The sequence below is a fragment of the Suillus fuscotomentosus genome (assembly GCF_016647785.1).
Source record: "Suillus fuscotomentosus strain FC203 chromosome Unknown F5891scaffold_298, whole genome shotgun sequence".
In the NCBI taxonomy this organism is placed as follows: domain Eukaryota; kingdom Fungi; phylum Basidiomycota; class Agaricomycetes; order Boletales; family Suillaceae; genus Suillus; species Suillus fuscotomentosus.
The window spans coordinates 24,845-43,206 of NW_024539810.1; the positions used below are offsets into that span (position 1 = coordinate 24,845).

The following is an 18,362-nucleotide window of genomic DNA, read 5'->3' on the forward strand; positions in this document are numbered from 1 at the left end:
TTCGTTTCTCTTACTCTTTCGTCATCATACCTTGTGCTCTGATTTCACGATTCCCGTTTCTTCACCGATATCTCTCAAAGCACCATATGCTACTTACTCTCGTTCCGGTCTAGTCAAGAACTCGAAATCATATATAATCAGTGTACGTAGATTCATACTTACAGAAAATCAGACAGTGAAATTCCCCGCTCCAAGAACGTTTGAAAACCTCTCAGAAAAATCTCCTCTCTAGCCTTGTTCAAATTCGTTTCGTGTTTTACGCTGACACGTCTACATATCTATCCGTCTCGTTCACAGTTCCCCGCCGAACTAATCCAGCCTTACAAAGCGCCATTTTGTGACCGGTCCTGATGGCACACAAGTGCGGGTTGGCATGATCATTCCTCTGCTCGATGTTACCCATGCAATCGAGCTCATTCCTGTTTACGGGGACAGAGCTAATCGTGCTGTTGACTCCTCGACGTGTTTGGAAAGCTATGATACCTTCTACCTTAACAATTTTTCAGACAAAGAATGGTACCACACGCTACACACAGATTTCATGTAGTTTCCCTCGAGTCTAGACGTCCTGTGGTGTGCATCGCAATGTTAGATTGATTGATTGGACTATCTTGCAAAGATAAGATTCGCTAAATAATTTAAGACTAAATCTAAGACTCGATTTCGTGATTTTGACACGACTAAGTGAGTTGTCAGATCTCCACCAATCGCATGGCTTTGCTACTGAAGTCGTAAGCGTTCGTAAGTGTTCGTAACGCGCGTAAGTTAAGCGTTCATTTCAGTCGTTTTGCAGATGAGGTCTGAGGTAGCTCGGGGATAATAGCGTGGGCGTGTGAATTGTTGTGGGTCCTGGTAGGTCCATGTGATTGATGCTGTGAAAAAATAATCAACCGTCAGACCATCTGTACACAAGACTTAGTACTGCGATGCGGTTCTCTACTCTAGCATTTGTTGCATTGATACTGCAACCTGTCCTTTCCAGCAACGTCGAGGAAAGCACTTGTTCTTATGATAGTGAAGGTTTAGAGGTGGCCAACGAGGGAGGTATGTCGCCTCTTGGTCTCTAGAGAGGAGACTTTTGATTTCGTCTCGGAAAAGGATGGGGACTAGTGAAATGTGAGTACATCCGTGGCTACCATTTTCAATCATTCAATGAGAAAGTGTCAACAGCGGCATTGTTCGGCAAGTCAATGCAAGTTGCAGAAACATTACGTGGTCACTTTGATGGCCTGCTCAGTCATGAAGGCGCCAATAGTCTCACAGAACAACTTGACTCTTTGTCTGCTTCAGCATACACGCTGTACGATGGATTGCACATTCCAAGTGCGGGAGAGTCCTGGGACAAAATCGTGGGGCTCGGTTCAAATATCCAAGGGAATGTAGACGAACTCTTCCAACATGCCAAGGAACTTTATCCCTCAAAGATATCGGAGTTCAAGAAGTCTGTGAATAGTGTTGTCAGTACAGCTACATCACTGCACCAAGTTGTTAAAGGAGCCGCAGAACAACGTGAAATTCCTCTCGATTCAGTATTAGACGAACTTCGAAATACCCTGCATGTCCTATTTGAAGAGCTTAAAGAGCAGTTCCCGCCACCCGAGGAGGCTCCCGGTCATGAGAATCGTACCCTCATAATCAACACAGTTCTTGATCGCGTCGAGGAGACTTTTCTACGGGTTGCCATCAAGTACGGAGCAAGTGAGGAAGTCCTGAAAAATCACACCAGTTCTCTCATGTCTGGTGTTCGACATATTGTGGGGATCGTCGGTACGTCACAACTATTGAACCATTCTCGGACGTTGATGCTTTAATATTAAATGATACAGGAGACCTTTACGAACAACACCCTCAGCTGGCATGGACCTTCTTTAGCATTGCGATTGCCCCGCTATTTGCACAGGGGCTTCTTCTCTCAGCCCTCAGGATATTTGGATTTGGGCCATTGGGACCAATTGCAGGTATATTTTTATATGGTTGCGGCACTGAGCAGCTCCATTGATGTGATGATTTTAGGAGCTCCTGCTGCATGGTTGCAAGCGTGGTTATTTCGCGGGGCTATCCCAGCAGGTAATTGGTTTGCGATACTTCAGCGCATAGCCATGAGAGGTGCAATGTTTTAAATGGATTCAATGCCAGTATTGTAGATGATTGATCCATAAGATCAAAAACCTCGGGGTCTGTGATGTCTGTAATTAGATGTTCATATCTCGTGAGCATTTGCGCCATCTTCATAAAACTGAATCTAGCATCAAGTGTCCAGACCTATGCAAGGCGCTTTTTGGTTTTGGGGCCAAACAAATATCCTTAGTGGACAAGATATGCGTGGACCTGATGTCAAAGTTCCTTGATGGTACTCGCACGATTCCGAAGGCGCACATTCAAACATTCACTAATGGTGCAACTCACACCTCGCTTTGGGGTAGAATCCCAATCTTTGGAAGCCTGGGCATGTGAATCGTGTAGGTCCATTTGATTTCCGCCCTGCACTTGCACATTTACGTGTACGTACTGCACTGCTTGATGTACACACACACCCTCAAGGCCTCAAGGCTTAGGTATGTGTTGATGTTGCCTCATGCCATGAACACCGCTCGATCGATTATCGACCTGTTACGTAAGTGACTTGGTGAATCGAATCCCGCAGAAGTTCCTCGCACCTATATATACGTTCAGTGCCCAATTGTACAGTGAGCCAACCGTCGTCTATCTAGCATTGTACTGCAATGTACCAATTCTTCAAAAAAATCGCAAAACAATGCGTCAATCATTTCTGCACCATATCAAAACACCTTGGAAACGCTTTCAGCACCCTATCTGAAAAGCTCAAAAAACTGGTTCCGCCGCCCAGTGAAGCTCCCGGTCATGAAAAGCGCATGGACAAGATGAACACGACTCTTGATCGTGTTGAGGAGTGTTTTTTGCGGGTCTTCAGCAAGCTCGGCGCGAGCAGGAAATTCCTCCAAAGTCTGACAGGTCCTCTCAAAACGGGTGTCAAATATGTTGTTGTGACCATCAGTGCGTCATGAATAAATAAGGGTTCCAAAACGTTGATAAACTAATATCAAATGATGGTACAGGAGATATCACCGAGCAGCATCCATACCTCGTGACCATCCTTTTGTGCATTGCGATTGGCATGCTATTATCCTGTCTTCCTGCGATTCTCGGGTTTGGGCCCTTGGGACCAGTGAAGGGTACGATTTTGTTACTTGTATAGTTGTATCGCATCAATACTTATAATATTTTTAGGTGGAATTGCTGCGTGGTTGCAAGGGTGGTTATTTGGCCCCGCTGTGACAAAGGGCAGCTGGTTCGCGATATTTCAGCGCTTCGCCATGGTGTGGAGAGCATGGTTGTAGAGCTGGAGCGAGGTTCCGTGAATGTATGATCCATGACTGAAACTGTTGAGACCTGTTACGTTTGTACAAATATGACTTACATGTACATGATTTCTTATACATATGCTTGAAATTCGCTCGTTGGTCAGTGTCGTGGATTTCATGCACCCTGCGACCAGTAAAATTAATGTTTGAGACAGCCCTCCAGGCAACCCACTAAGGACCCGCCATTTACTATGGTCCTTGCGCGAGGCTTCCAATATCAGTATATTGATACTCAGTCCCGATCAATTTGCTGATACCAGGGATTGTTATCCAACAACTTGAAGATTCAATCAGGCCGCGCACTCTGCTTTTCGTGACTCAGACTAGACAGCATTAACTTCACTGCCAGTGTTGCTTACGACCTGCAAACATGTCACACATCCCATCCCGCAATTCCATCAAACCTGGCAGTAATAGTGCACACAATTTTGTCGAATCTCGCACTCTCATAGCAACATCACCTTTGTTGTAGCGCTGGGATGCCTCTTAGTGATGCGTAATCTGAAACACACGAACTCGAGAAATCAAATCATACACTAGTGATCAAGGCCTTCGAAAATCCTTGATTAGAGGGAAGCCTCTCATGACCATAATATTGAAATTGGCTGAGAAGTTCACAGGCTGACGAAGACGTTTACCCGGATCTCAAGCTTAAGGTTTACTGGTTATGTTAACCTGCATGTTGCCTCATGCCGTGAAGTAGTATTTGATTATCAACTTGTTACATAAGTGACTTGGTGAATCGAATCCTCGAATCCCGCAGGAGGTCCTCGCATATACTATATGCCCAATTGCACAGTGAGCCAACGGTCGTCTATCCCAGCACTATACTGCAATGAATTGGCTCTCTACTCTGGCATCAACACTGCGACCAGTTACTTCCGGCAACGTTGAAGAAAGCACTCAGTCTTCTGATGAAAGCGCCACCGAGACAGGTTCGTTGCACTCTTATCTCATTACGAACGTTACATTTTAACCTAGGACAAGGATGGGGAGTAGTGAGAAAGTGTACGTCCAACTGAAATTACTGTTTTTGAATCATATACTGATGTCAGAAATGATTGACAGCACTTTTTGACAAGTCATCGCAAGTCGCGGGCGCGTTATACGGCCAAGGCGCTGCAACGGTCGGCAGCCTGACAGAAAAACTTGGATCATTACCTGCTTCAGCACACATGTTGTATGGTGGATTGCACTTTCCAAGTGTTGGGAAGTCCTGCTGGAACAAAGCTGCAGGCTTCGCTCCAAATACTAAGGGTTGTACAGATGAATTTTTCCAGCGTGCCAGGGAATTCTATCCCTCCGACAAGATAGCAGAATTGAGGGCGGCTGTAGATAGTGTCGTTGGCACAGCCACGACACTCTACCAGGTCATCAAAGAAGCTGCAAAACAACGCGGCATTCCTCTCTGCACCGTATTGAAAGACCTTGGAAACACTCTCAGTGTCTTATTCGAGGAGCTCAAAGAACAGTTTCCGCCACCCGATGAAGCTCCCGGTCATGAAGAGCGCATAAACATGATGAACACGGTTCTCGATCGCGTCGAGGAGTGTTTTCTGCAGGTCGTCGGCAAACTCGGAGTGAGTAATGAACTCCTCCGAAGTCTCACAGGTTCTCTCAAGACTGGTCTCAAACACGTTGTCGTGACCATTGGTGTGTCACAAATAAATGATTCCGGAATGTTGAGAACCTAACATCAAACGATGATACAGGAGACGTTAGCGAGCAGCATCCATACCTCGTGTGGGCCCTTTCGGGCATTGTGATTAGCATGCTATTTGCCGAAGGAATTCTTCTCACGATTCTCCGCGTTGTTGGGTTTGGACCTTTGGGACCAATGAAGGGTACGATCTTGTATAGTTGCAACACAATAATCTTATAACATTTTTAGGCGGAATTGCTGCGTGGTTGCAAGGGTGGTTATTTGGCCCCGCTGTGACAAAGGGCAGCTGGTTCGCGATGCTTCAGCGCTTCGCTATGATGGGAGGAGCGCGGCTGTAGAACTGGTGCGAGGTTCCGTGATCCGTGAATGTATGGTCCATGACTGAAACCCTGTCACGTTTGTACAATATTACTTGCATGTAGTACATGATTTCTGATGCTTGAAGTTCGCTCGTTGGTCAGCGGCATATATCCATAGTAGGTAGCGGGACTTCGTGTAATACCCGTGAGGTGAAATTAATGTTCGACACAGCCCTCCGAGCAACCTAGGACCCACCATTTACTTCGGTCCTTTTGCAAGACTTCTGATATCAGTCCTTGGCAGTTTGCTAATACCAAGCATTGTTATCTAACAAGAACTCGATCGGGTCACGCACTCTGCTTTTCAGACTGGACACATCGACTTTACGGTTTCTCGCGTCGGCACTTGCTTATGACCTGCAAAAGTGACGCACGACGCAATTCTGTTGAATCTTGTACTGTCACAGTAATATCTTTGTTATAGCGCTGAAGTAACATAATGCTCGCAAGTCATGAAAAAAAGATGTGATGCACATGATCTGACGGGTATTCATCGGCTGCATCAACGGCTTTAGTTGGCATGTTACATAATAGCGGACCAACCATCTTAGGCAACTCAACGTGCAGTGCTTGATGTACACACACCCTCAAGAGCCCTCAAGGCGCCTCAAGGATTAGGTATGTGTTACTGCATGTTGCCTCATGCCATGAAGGCTTCGATTATCAACCTGTTACATACGTGACTTGGTGAATTGAATCCTGCAGGAATTCTTTACACACATATATATATGTCCAGTGCCCCATTGCACAGTGAGCCAACGGTCGTCTATCCTAGCACTAAACTGCAATGTACCAATTCATCAAAAAACTCTCAGAACAATGCGGCATTTCTTTCTGCACCATATCAGAATACCTTGGAAACGCTTTCAGCGTCGTATTTGAAGGGCTCAAAAAACGGTTTCCGCCACCCAGTGAAGCTCCTGGTCATGAGAAGCGCATGGCCACGACGAATGCAGTTTTTGATCGCGTTGAGGAATATTCTTTGCAGGTCGTCGGCGAGCTCGGAGTGAGCAAGAAACGCCTCCAAAGTCTGACGGGTTCTCTCAAGTCAGGTGTTAAACATGTTGTGACCATCGGTGTGTCATGGATAAATAACTGTTCCGGAACGTTGATAAACTAATATCAAATGATGATACAGGAGATTTTAGGGAGCAGCATACATACCTTGCGTGGCTTCCGGACATTGCGATTGGCATCATGATGCTACTTTCCCAAGGGTTTCTTCCTATGATTCTCCAGATAGTGAAGGGTACGATTTTGTATATAGTCGAAACACATCAATGTTTCAATACTGATAACATTTTAGGTAAAATTGTCATGTGGTTGCTATGGTACTTAATTGGCCTCGTCGTGCCAAAGCGCAGGTAGTTCGCGATGCTTCAGTGCTTCACTATGATGGGAGGAGCGCGCGCGCGGCTGTAGAGCTGGTGCGAGGTTCCGTGAATGTTTGGTTCGCGACTAACTCAACCCTCTGTTACGTTTGTACAAATATTACTTACATGCGCGATTTTTGATACTTGAAGTTCGCTCGTCGGTCAGCATCATATATCCAACATATATCCGTAGTAGGCAGCGGTATTTCATGCACCCTGTAAGGGAAAAATCAATGTTTGACGCAGTCCTCAGGACAACCCAGGACCCACCATTTACTTTGACCCTTGCGCGAGAGTCGAGACTTCCAATCAGTACTCAGAGTCCTTAATCAGCCAGGAATTCAATCAGGTCACGCACTCTGCTTTTCTGTGATTAGAATGCTATCTGTCAAAATTGTCAATGCCAATCTTCTTCTCACGATTCTCCGCATTGTTGGGTTTGGGCCTTTTGGACCAGTCAAGGGTATGATTTTGTTTAGTTGCAACACATCAATATTTCTAACGTCTTCAGGTGGGATTGCTGCGTGGTTGCAAGGGTGGTTATTTGGCCCCGCCGTGCCAAAGGGCAGCGGGTTCGCGATGCTTCAGCGTCTCGCCATGATGGGAAAAGCGCGGCTGTAGAACTGGTGCGAGGTTCCGTGGATGTTTGGTTTAGTATTGATTAAAAACCTCGAGGCCTGTTGTGTTTGTACAAATATTACTTGTGCATTACACATGAATTTTGACGCTTCAAGTGACAAGGAAGCTTTCAGAGACCTACTATCAGAGTTTCCGTCACCAAATATCAAAACCGACAAACTCATTCACGCTATGACTTGGCAGGGGGATAATCATATTCACAAAATTACAAAAGGTGCTGCCATAAGAGTAGAAAAATAGGACAGAAAGAAGTTATAAAAGTGAAGTTGAAGTAAATTAAAAGGGTGCAAGTCGCCGAACTGCATGCGGTGAATCAGGAGATCGTGTAACACAGTACTTTTTCACGTACCAATGTTTGTAGCAATCCGAAGCGGGTAGGGTGGTCAGGATCGGTCATGGATGGTCTCGAGGTCATCATGGAGTCGAAGTGAAGGGTGCAATTTGCCGAACTGCAGGTGACGTATCAAAGCAAATTATATAGTATAGTGATTGTTCACATACCAGTATTTGCAGCAGGCCATAGTGGATCGAAGGGCTATGAACGGTCTCGAGAGGCATGAGAGGTTGCGAAGCTCGTCAAGTCGGTAGGCCATGAAACGCTTGCATTTTGTGCGGCCGAGCAACTGGTTACAAGAAGGCCGCGGCAGGAAGAACGCGCTGGGGTGGAACTCCGCGGATGGTCACACAGGACGCACGATATGGAAGGTGATAGGGGTGTTGACAAGTTGCAAAGGTCAGGATAATTGGTGAAGGTTCTCGATGAGGTCGTGAAGGTCGTGAAGGTCGTGAAAGTCGTTAAGGTCATAAAGTCGTAAGGTCGTGAAAGTCGTGAAATTCATGAAAGTCGTAAAAGTCGTAAAGGTCGTAAGAGGTCGTGAAGGACTCGGTGGGTTGGAACAAGCCGTCAAAGGTGTGAAGGGTCCTGCATATCATGCTATTCTGCAAGTCGCTACGAAAGTAGTAGACATGGGAAGCCATTGTCAAGGAATGACGGTGGTAGTGAATATCGCAAGTCAAAGTCAGCCATTGTTATCCGAGGATGATATATGAACGCCCGAAAACAAGATCGACCATGCATGATTACGAAGATTGCACCTGACGTGTAGGACACACTTCCGGGTGCTGCATACCGGCAGCAAAGAGGGAACGGAAAACGAGGGTAGGATAAGACATCGTGGGATGACAAACTGCCCTGCGGGGAGACAAAGATGATATCCGCGACCAGCTGAGGTGGTGCAAGAAAGTGTCGTGAGCTCGCAGGGGCTACGGGTGTTTGAAACCATGCAAGGGCGACGGGAGGTAATGGTAGGCTAGGGGTGCTAAACTGCGGCGCAGATGATGATGATGATGATGATGATGATGATGATATCCACTACCAGCCGAGGTGGTTCAGGAAGTGTGGTAGGTTCGTGAAGAGCCACGAGCGTTTTCCATGCAAGAGCAACGGAAGGCAAGGGTAGGCCGGAATATCACGCGGTGGTGCCCTACGACGCGGAAGAGGAGAAAAATACGCACGACCAACTGAAGTGGTGTAAGCGAGTGCGGTAAGCTCGTAAAGGACTGTGGGCATTTTAATCCACGCAAGGACGACGGAAGACAGGCAAGAATAGGCTGAGCTATCATGCGGTGCTGAGCTGCAGGAGAGAGGAGGATACCCACGGCCGATCAGAATGGTTCAAGAAAGTGTGGTAAGCTCGTGAGAGCCACGAGCATCTGGAACAACGCAAGGACGGCAGAGGGCAAGGGTAGGCTGAGATATCATATGGTGCTGAACTGCGAACGGAAACGAGCCTGCAATAATGACCAGAAAGTATCGGAGCCGTGCGAGAGATTATCGTAAGGCTACCCAAACATCACGCACGATGCTGTCGTCGTGAGGGAGACTTGTCCTGTCTTGTGGATGATACAAAACAAATCAGGGCTGCGAAGGTGGCCTTGGACAACCAGAGCAGGAAATGCGAGGTATCAGGTACATCGCGAGAATGCAAGGTATGGCGTTTGGATCCTGCTGCAAAACGAAAATTGCCGACTGCAAATGATCCAAATGATCGGAGCTGCGTAAGAAATCACAGGTTAGTCATAGAAGGCGCGATGACTAAAAAACTTTACAAAGATGATGACGTGAGGATGTCTTCGAGAGTGCTACAAAATGAACTGACGACTGCAAGGATAAACTTCCAAGAACCAGAGCGCAAAATGGTGGTAAGCATGGTAGGAAAAGGTAGGAATTCAGGAAGCCTTACAAAGGTGATGACGCAAGTGCGCGGGGAATGTGATAGAATACTGCAAACAATCAGAGAGACAGTGAGCGAAGTGGAAACGAGAGGGGAGTTAAAGATCTTACAAGATTTAGGGGTAGAGGGATCTTGTGATGCTGCAAAATAAAAAATAAAAAATAAAGCACACAAGATCAAAAATAAATGGGAGCACTACCAAGTTATCCGGAAATGTTGAAGTTGAAGAGAAAATAAAATAGGAAAAGACCAAAGAGGAATACCAAGACATAGAAAGAACGAGAATATGGGGTTTTGTCGTTTTCTGTATGATATCGAGACTGAGATGCAAATAGAAACCGACACGATGCAAGTTCGAGAAAATCTGCTGCTAGAAAGATGAGGGAATCGAAACGAATGTTGCGTCAGAGTTGAAACTGGAGGTGAAGGTCGACAGTTGACATGTGGACGTCCAGCGATAGAGATATGCTCTTGACGCATCGCCCTGTCGATCCAGTTCCAAAAGGACTCCTCGCCCTCGATACAAGACTCTAAGGTATCATGGCATCGTCACCGAATTGAATATCGAGGTCGAGCTGCGAGAATTCCTTAGACGCGAGATTGACATTAGTTGGGATCCCAGACCAATATTGTTCGTCCGTGAACGGGACACAACCTTCAGTGAAACTCTGTATTCGTGGCTCACCATTAGTTATATCGATACACGAGTGTGCATCAATCAGGTGGCTGGATTGAATTGGGGTGGCGAGGGTGACAAAGAAGCACCCGGCGGGCGAGCGACGGTGATTAGAACCAGGGAAAAGGGGGCTGATACGACCTGTTATCGGAGCGATGATAACTTCATCATCATCTGAGTCTATATCCGAGCCGGATGCCAGGGAGGGGGTCGAGCCGTAATCGTCAACAGACCCATCTTCAGTTTCCGACAATGAGGACTTTGAGTCGGACGGGGTCGCAAGAAACCTGGGGTAATTCTCGTCATCGCAATCGTCGTCACGGTCAAAGTTGACAATTGGATACTTGTCATCCGCGAAAAGTCGCAAGTCCTCATTGACAAACCGAAGGAGGTCGAAGCCATCGCTGTTGACTTCCAAGATTGAATCGCGGACAGGCTGTTGGCAATCAGTCTGTTTGTCAAGAAGTCGGATAAGGTCGAGGATCGCAGACTCTGAGGTACCACCAGAGACATGGTTTAGGGATGTTTCCGACTCGCCCATGGAGAGCTGCTGAAGGTCCGACGTGAGCTCGTGGTCGGTACCGTACTCACCCTTTTTGGAAATGGAGCTTAGCGCACGGCCCTCGAAAAAACCTTGGAGGATGGCCTCTTCGTCGGTTAAGGAACCTGGATAGTCAGGCGTCGGAGAAAGTTGCTCGTTATAGCCATTTAGCTCCAGATGCAAGTCAGCATCCTCTTGGAAGGGAAAAGAACGAGTCTCGTTCTCGAGGAAGTCTAAGTAGTCCCATGTTGGAGAAGTATGTTTGCTCGCTGGACAAGTGTCGTCAGAGATGTCGTTGCGCCCCTCGTCACAACTGAAGCTATTGTAAAATTCGACTTCCTCATCGATAGACTGCAGAAGATCATCCATCAGGCGGGAATTGCTATCTTGATAGTCCTCCTGCTCTTCACCGAAGAGATGCGTTTCAGCAAGAGAACGGTGGCATCGCGGAGGGATGCCACTTTCCACGTTAAGAGCATCCGCGAATTTGCTGAAATCCACTTGTCCATGGCGACGCGCAATGGGCGCAATAGGAGACATGTCGAATGCCTGGAGAACGATATCCGAGGGAGGATAATTGAGCTTAATCGCGAGTGCACTAGCCAAGTCAGACATTTCGACCAGACCATGTCGACGGTCATTAGGGGAACGTGGTCCAGTGGGAAGGGTCGAAGGAGAGGGTAGAGGACCTGGTAGAGTAAGGAAGGCACCACCCCGAAGTGTTGTACCGACGACTGAAATGTCGAAGTTGTACGATCGGGGAGGCGACTCGCATGCAACGACAGTCATGTAATGCTCGCAAGTGATTTCTGGGACGTCTACGTGTGGTTCGGCGGTCTCCGACAGTAGGGAATCATGAAGAGTGGCCTCTGCGGATTCTGAAGAGTAAATGGAGATATCGTCATCAGATTCCTCATGCTGGGGTTCGTCCTCTTTCTTTTCGAATAGACCTAAAGCGCACTGGAAAGACTATGTAAGTACCGCAGTCAGCCACCGATGTCAAAAGAAGTGGGGTTACGCACCAAGGGACTGACAAAATTCTCGTCGGCGACAGTTATAGCGATAGTAGGGACTGAAATCTACGAGTCAAATATAAGTGGTTGATGATAATGATACGAGACTAGTATTACATACCTGAAGTCCACAATCGTAGTCTGCCTCCGTAACGTCCACCTCCCTATACTGGCCAACACGCAGTTGATCATCGGTTATTTGGCTAGTAATCGCAGTACCAGTTTGGACCATGGGAATCTGGAACCATACAATGTCAGCCTCATCTGGAGCCATGGCGATAGGAAAGCAGCCACATACCACGTCAACGTTGCATGTGGAGGCAACATGCTTGACTAGTTGATTACTTCCCAACTGGACTGCTGAACGATCGCAGGCCAGAGATGTATCATATGGCGTGTCGGATGGCGAGAATAGTACTGAACCATCGCGGGGCAGAATGACTGGTGGTACAATGCCGGCCAGCTTGGACATAGTGTCTTTGCGATGACGACGGTAGAAATATCCCACCACGGAAACGATAGCAACTGCGAAGCACACGAGGCCACCTTTCCAAAGATGATAGGTAAGGACAGTCGTGCCGGTGGGCGAAATGGTCGAAGGAGTGACGAGGGGCCCTGAGAGGACAGAGGTTGAATGCACTGCGGAAAGCAACATGAGAGTAGATGTGGGGGCCATGGTAAAGCAGTAAGACAATGGCAAGATGAAAGCAGTACACTGGTTGTTCAAAAGATGCGGAGGTGTATATATATGTTAGCCAGAATTTGGAGGTTGACAGTCCTGCCAGCATCGTCAACCACTGTCAGCCATCATTGTACCTTCAGTCATGTCAGCCATCATACTTCGTCGTGGCACCTTAAACTAACGATATCATAACCTGACATCATCGCGTATATGAGTGATATGGATGATTGCTGGATGTCACCAGTAATCAAATTCATGCCATAACATTCTTCATCGCTACCGAACTTACAACGATATTGTCGATGATGGAACGCTCACGATCTAGGTTCCCTTGCACCTCTTTCAAGGCCGACTCCGAATCCAATTTATAATGCTGGAAAGGAGATGAGAGTCTTGATATCGTATTAATATGTTGTTACACACCTTTTTGATAATTGACCAATCCGTCATTTTAACTAGCGCTTGAAAAGGAACCATACACCCTTGGATAACGTCGCACATGCGACGCTGTAGATCAGGGGTATCTGAGACATCTACACGGACAACAATGAGTGTGGTCGACTCATCCGATACCCCATATCGTCGGATGGCTTCAGTGATCTAAAGACATTTTTAACAGTGAAATTAAACAATCATCGAGTAGATGGCTACGCGTACATTATTGGTGGGGTTCAGTGCCCATAGTATCTCTGAGTGGACAGTTTTAGTCCGAAGTTGACCCTGCGCCTCTGACAAAAGCGCCTGATAGATTGCTGTCTGGAGGTGAAGTGGGCTTGATATCTGGGACACGTAGTCAGTAACAATGCATAAATACCGGAGTCAACATTTCTACCAGGCGTGCATCAATGAAGGCGAAGTTGACAGCTTCACGTTCAGTATTCCCATCAACACCGAGATTTCTAGCGGCTTGAACAATACGAGACCTGATGGCGGCAGCGTTCATCACATCATCGAATAAAGCCACACGAACAACCGCATGATTAAACTGAGAGTAGTAGTATGTCTCCATCGATCATGGCAGTGAGCAAGAACCAAACAATACATACATAGCCATCTTGCATTGTCATCATAAGCGCTTAGCACTCACCACAACTTCACATTTAACTGCCATCATCAAGTCATACATATTCTTGCCTGAGGACTGCTATTAGTAGTCTGGATTCCATGCTGGCATGAGATTCACTTCTTTATCTTCGTCATTGTCACTTTTCACAACATGGTTCGTACTTCAAGCCGCTGCCGCCCCGGCGGCAGCCTCACAGGTCCTGACCCCTCAAGATTTCAAGCAGACCATCGCAGATGGTGTTTGGTGCGTCTTTTGCATAGAGCCCCTTATTTTTCTTCAACAAGGAGAGTAGGTTCATCGAACATTTTTCCCCATATTGTCGGCATTGTCGCAACTTTGAACCGACATGGAACCGTGTAGTAGACAATTTTGAGAAAGAGAAACCTGATCTAGGGATACATCTGGCACAAGTGAATTGTGCATTGAATGGAGGTGAGCGAGCTCTACAAATTTTCCGGGCCACTGATAGACCTTCTCAATCGTGGAAGACTTGTGCACCGAGAACGGTGTTACAGGATACCCTCAAATGAACCTTTATCGAAATGGGCTGTTTGTAGAGACCTTCACTAAAGATCGTGACTTCGATATCCTTGTTGATTTCCTTCTTGCACGTGCTGATCATACCGCAAATTCCTTGTCATCCTCTACTGCGGTTGAGCAGGAGGAAATGGTAGCTGAAATCGTTCCTGTAGAGGAGAATTCGGTGGTCCATGTGTCGCAGGCAGAATCCAACCCTTTGGGAGAGGTGATATCCTTAACTAGCGAGACATTCGACAACTTTGTGTCGCAGGCGCCTACATTTGTCAAGTTCTTTGCACCGTGGTACGCTGCATCAATTATAGACCAAAATTTGTCTTAATAGCCGTTTGTTAGGTGCGGACACTGTAAGAAACTTGCTCCAACGTGGACACAGGTTGCTCGTCGCATGCAGCACAAGCTCAATATCGCTGAAGTCAATTGTGATGAGTTCAAGTCGCTATGCTCGAAGCAAGGGGTCACAGGTTATCCTATGCTGTTCTACTATTCTCACGGAGCAAAGACAGAGTACTCAGGAAGTAGAAAATACGAGCCACTTGTGGCTTTCGCTGACAAGGCAGCATCTCCGTAAGGACAATTTTCTGGAGTCATAAGGCGCTTTTAAATGTCTGCTCCAGGACCATGCAACCAATAAGCGCTCATGATCTTGACAAGGTTGTTCATGAAAATCCTGTTGCGTATGTCCTACTTTCTTCATCACATGAACATATTGTCGTACGTGCACCGCATTATGTGCCATGTTTAGTACTGACAATATTTCAGAGTGAGGTCACTAAAGACTCGCAGTTGCTCCTCGGGTCGCCCCCGGTATTTGTATCATCTTCCAAGGAACTCTTTACTCGCTATGACATCCCAGCGACAGAATCCTGGGCCATCCTAGCATTCAAAGATAATGACTCAAAGGAACCCACCTCAGTCTTTAGTCCATCCAGTTCTGACACACTTAGCACTTGGCTATTCGCCAACCGCCTCCCAACCTCCCTCGAGCTCTCGCGCGATGTATTTCAACAGGTAATGAATGCTCCACATAACCCACTTGTCGTGATTGCTGCGACGCCCAATGATGTTCAAAATGATGTCTCATCGAAGTTGGACGATATTGCAAAAAAGTGGCGCCTGCGCAAGAGCTATGTTGGGAAACAAGATGTGGTATTCACGTGGATGGATGCTGATCAATGGGGAAGTTGGATGAAGAGTATGTACGGTGTGAAGGTCAAAGAGCAGCCGAAGGTGGTGGTTGCTGATCATAATGTGAGTACATTGAAATTCCTGTTCTTTTCATGTATCATAGCTAATAATTGGATAGCGCCTCATCTATTGGGATAGGGATACTACTGGGCAGCCCATTCAGCTAAACACCGTCAGCATATTCTCTGCTATTGAAGGAATTTACGACAGCAAAATACGTTCCAAGCATTCGGAGAACATCCTAGAGCGCTCTCTTCGGGTATGCGTCACTACGTCGTTATCAGCTCCCTCGCTCACAACTGCATACACACAGGTCTTCAACTCAAGTCTCACAAGCACTGAGGGTTTTATTATCGCCCATCCATACATGGCAGTCCTGCTGATTCTTGGATTTTTGGCAGCGGTTGTTATGGCGATCAAGAAACTTTTGGATGATGATACGGATCTGCAGTCCGGGCATAAGTACATCAAGGGTGATCGTCTAGATTGATTTATGGACCTTTTTCTCAAACTCAAACGTGAATTTACTAGGAGGGAGTCGGCGTGATTGTCGGTAAGCCCGATTGCAAGGCCAGAAATCGAAGCACTTCGGTTGTCAAACCATAAGTTTCGGTATTACATACATGCGTGCTTGAACATTGCACAGCACCAAATAAAGCAGCCGACGACATGCGACACGGCTGCCCACTTGTGCACGCATCACGGATGGTTCATGCATGGCTGCAGTGCAGTCAGACACCCACTCATTCGTCTCAAGGCAGAACACGCGGAAGCCTCGAGGCAATCATTCTTCTTGATGAGTCTTCTCTTAAGTACACGAGAGCCTCAAGGCTTTGCGTTAGCATCCTATCCCCAACTCTCCTATCATGTCACAGTGGGAATCATTACCGACATGGCTGCAAGTGAGTAAATTGGTCGTCTACTTGGTGACTATTGATGTAATCATTGTGGCCCTAGAATCAAGTCAAACAAATTGAACGAGGATCATTATCGTCCCTTGCGTCTCTCAAATCGCTCAACCGTTCTATCTCTTCTAAACAGTCCTCTGATCATTTGCGTCCTTACTTTCAAATTCTCATTCCTCTTTTTTTCGTTCATCTCGATCCAAGGCTCGTCCCCCATGAGATCACTTCAGATTCTGCACATTCAATTATGCTTGCTAAGGTGTCCATCATGGGCATTAGTTGCCTATGCGGAGAGAACCAAGGAGAATTACGCGGTGCACCCCAATTTCGTCAGAAGCTGTCCGATGCTATACATTCACATTGGAGTGGGGTATCTGCATGGGTTCAATTTTTCTACCATAATTTCCTCATCCCGCGGGATGACCCAGTTGCACGCCTACACAGGATCTACAGTGTAACCTCGCAGGAAGCTGCCAGCACCTCAATACGGTTCATCTATGTGGCTAGCGTACTTCCCGGTGTTGTCGCGCATCTCTATCGAACAACGCCGGATATCGAGCGAATCATCATGGAACTCTGGTACTTGGTAACGGACATCAAACGCGAAGATTGCATTGTTGATCCATATCTTCGCCACTGGCGTCAGGACTTCAACATGCTTCGCGCATTCATGGCCCATGTCGTCACCTCGTGCGTGTACTATGAGCCTCCTAGCACTCCTCTTCCGCCTTTGACATCGCTCATCGAAGCCGCTGGAGGAAGGACCCCTATGGTTTTGGCTGCTCTCAAATGCCTACGTTTTGCAGGAAAGGGAGCGGCTCAGAGAGACCGTGACGCGGTCAAGCATGACCTCGATCTTAGCCCCTTAAATACACTCTCATTGACGTGCAAGCAAACGCTCATCTTCATGTTTGCTACAAGCCAGGCAGACCCTGTCATTTGCGAACTCTTTCTCACACATTCCTCAATACGCACAGTTCTCAACACGCTGGCCGGAATAGGGACACGTCCAGGTACAGAGCCTAACCTGGATCCTACCAATGAGAGCTTCTGTCAAAAGACTGCAACAAAGCGGGCCGCTATGGCTATGGTCATCAGTATATCTCGTTCGTGCTGGCGTGTTCAAATAATCCCATTGAGACTGCCCTGTCATGCCTTCGTTGCCGTCTTCTGGAGGTCCTCCTACGGAACTGTGTATTCCCCTCGGAAAACCGCGTGCACAAGTCCAGGTGGTCTGATTATGACATCAGGATTTTTGAACAGCTGGGAGGGGCGCTAATCTATGAGAGAGTCGTTCGTATTGCCTCGATGTCTATGCAATATATCGATTCTCAACGCCTTTATGTTCATGCCATGCATGATCCAACATGTGGGGCTCGCTGTGACCTTTAAAGAGTCCTTTCGCAACGTTGGAGAATTCTCTCTACATTACCGCCGTGCACACGTCCAGCGTACGAACGAACCTGTGGAGGTCCTGGGGTATGAACTTTCCCATTTCAAGTTTTGCTCCATGCTGATCCCGGTTATAGTGCACAGTGGCGAGTACCGACTTCAACAGTGTGCGGATGCCAGGACCACGGCAATACTGCTCAAAATCTTGCCAGCGAGCAGCATGGTTCGACTGTACCCCGTAACGATTGCCGTATCCTAAAGGCTGGAATTGGTGTGTAAACCGATATACATATATAATCCACTCTTGCTCACAGTTTAGCAGGAATGGCCAAAGCTGGCAGGCACCTTCAGGGCAACGTATGCCCGTTTATTGCGTTAATTGAGGGCCAGCCGAGTTCGATGCACGACAAGTGGCAAGGCAGCGTACAGCCGTGCCTCTGACGGACACAAACTGGACCACCGTTCAAGAAGAGAATCCAGCAGATGTTCATTCCTTGGTGCTCGAGTTGGACATGACCGTACTCCCCATCAAACATCGCATACAACCCCTTCGACAATGTGTCGGACAATTCCAAGACGCAAATTGGATGCGGATCATCCGGGGCAGGCAGGCCTTACAGGGAAACAGTATACTTCCTATGATGACAATAATCACCACGATCGAGGGCGCTAAGAAAGGTCACTTTTCAGTCCACGAACAGCTCTGCAATT

At 47.2% G+C, this 18,362-nt stretch overlaps 1 protein-coding gene across 1 annotated transcript; it reads left to right on the forward strand.

Moving 5' to 3' along the window:
* Positions 1–373: 373 nt before the first annotated feature.
* Positions 374–2,120, forward strand: F5891DRAFT_1229186 (uncharacterized protein; the record flags this gene model as incomplete). The annotated part of the gene is made up of 6 exons (XM_041369543.1): positions 374–543; positions 686–741; positions 898–1,044; positions 1,099–1,767; positions 1,827–1,958; positions 2,014–2,120. 6 exons carry the CDS (start codon positions 374–376, stop codon positions 2,118–2,120), a joined length of 1,281 nt encoding a protein of 426 aa, XP_041216505.1.
* Between the last annotated feature and the right edge of the window lie 16,242 nt (positions 2,121–18,362).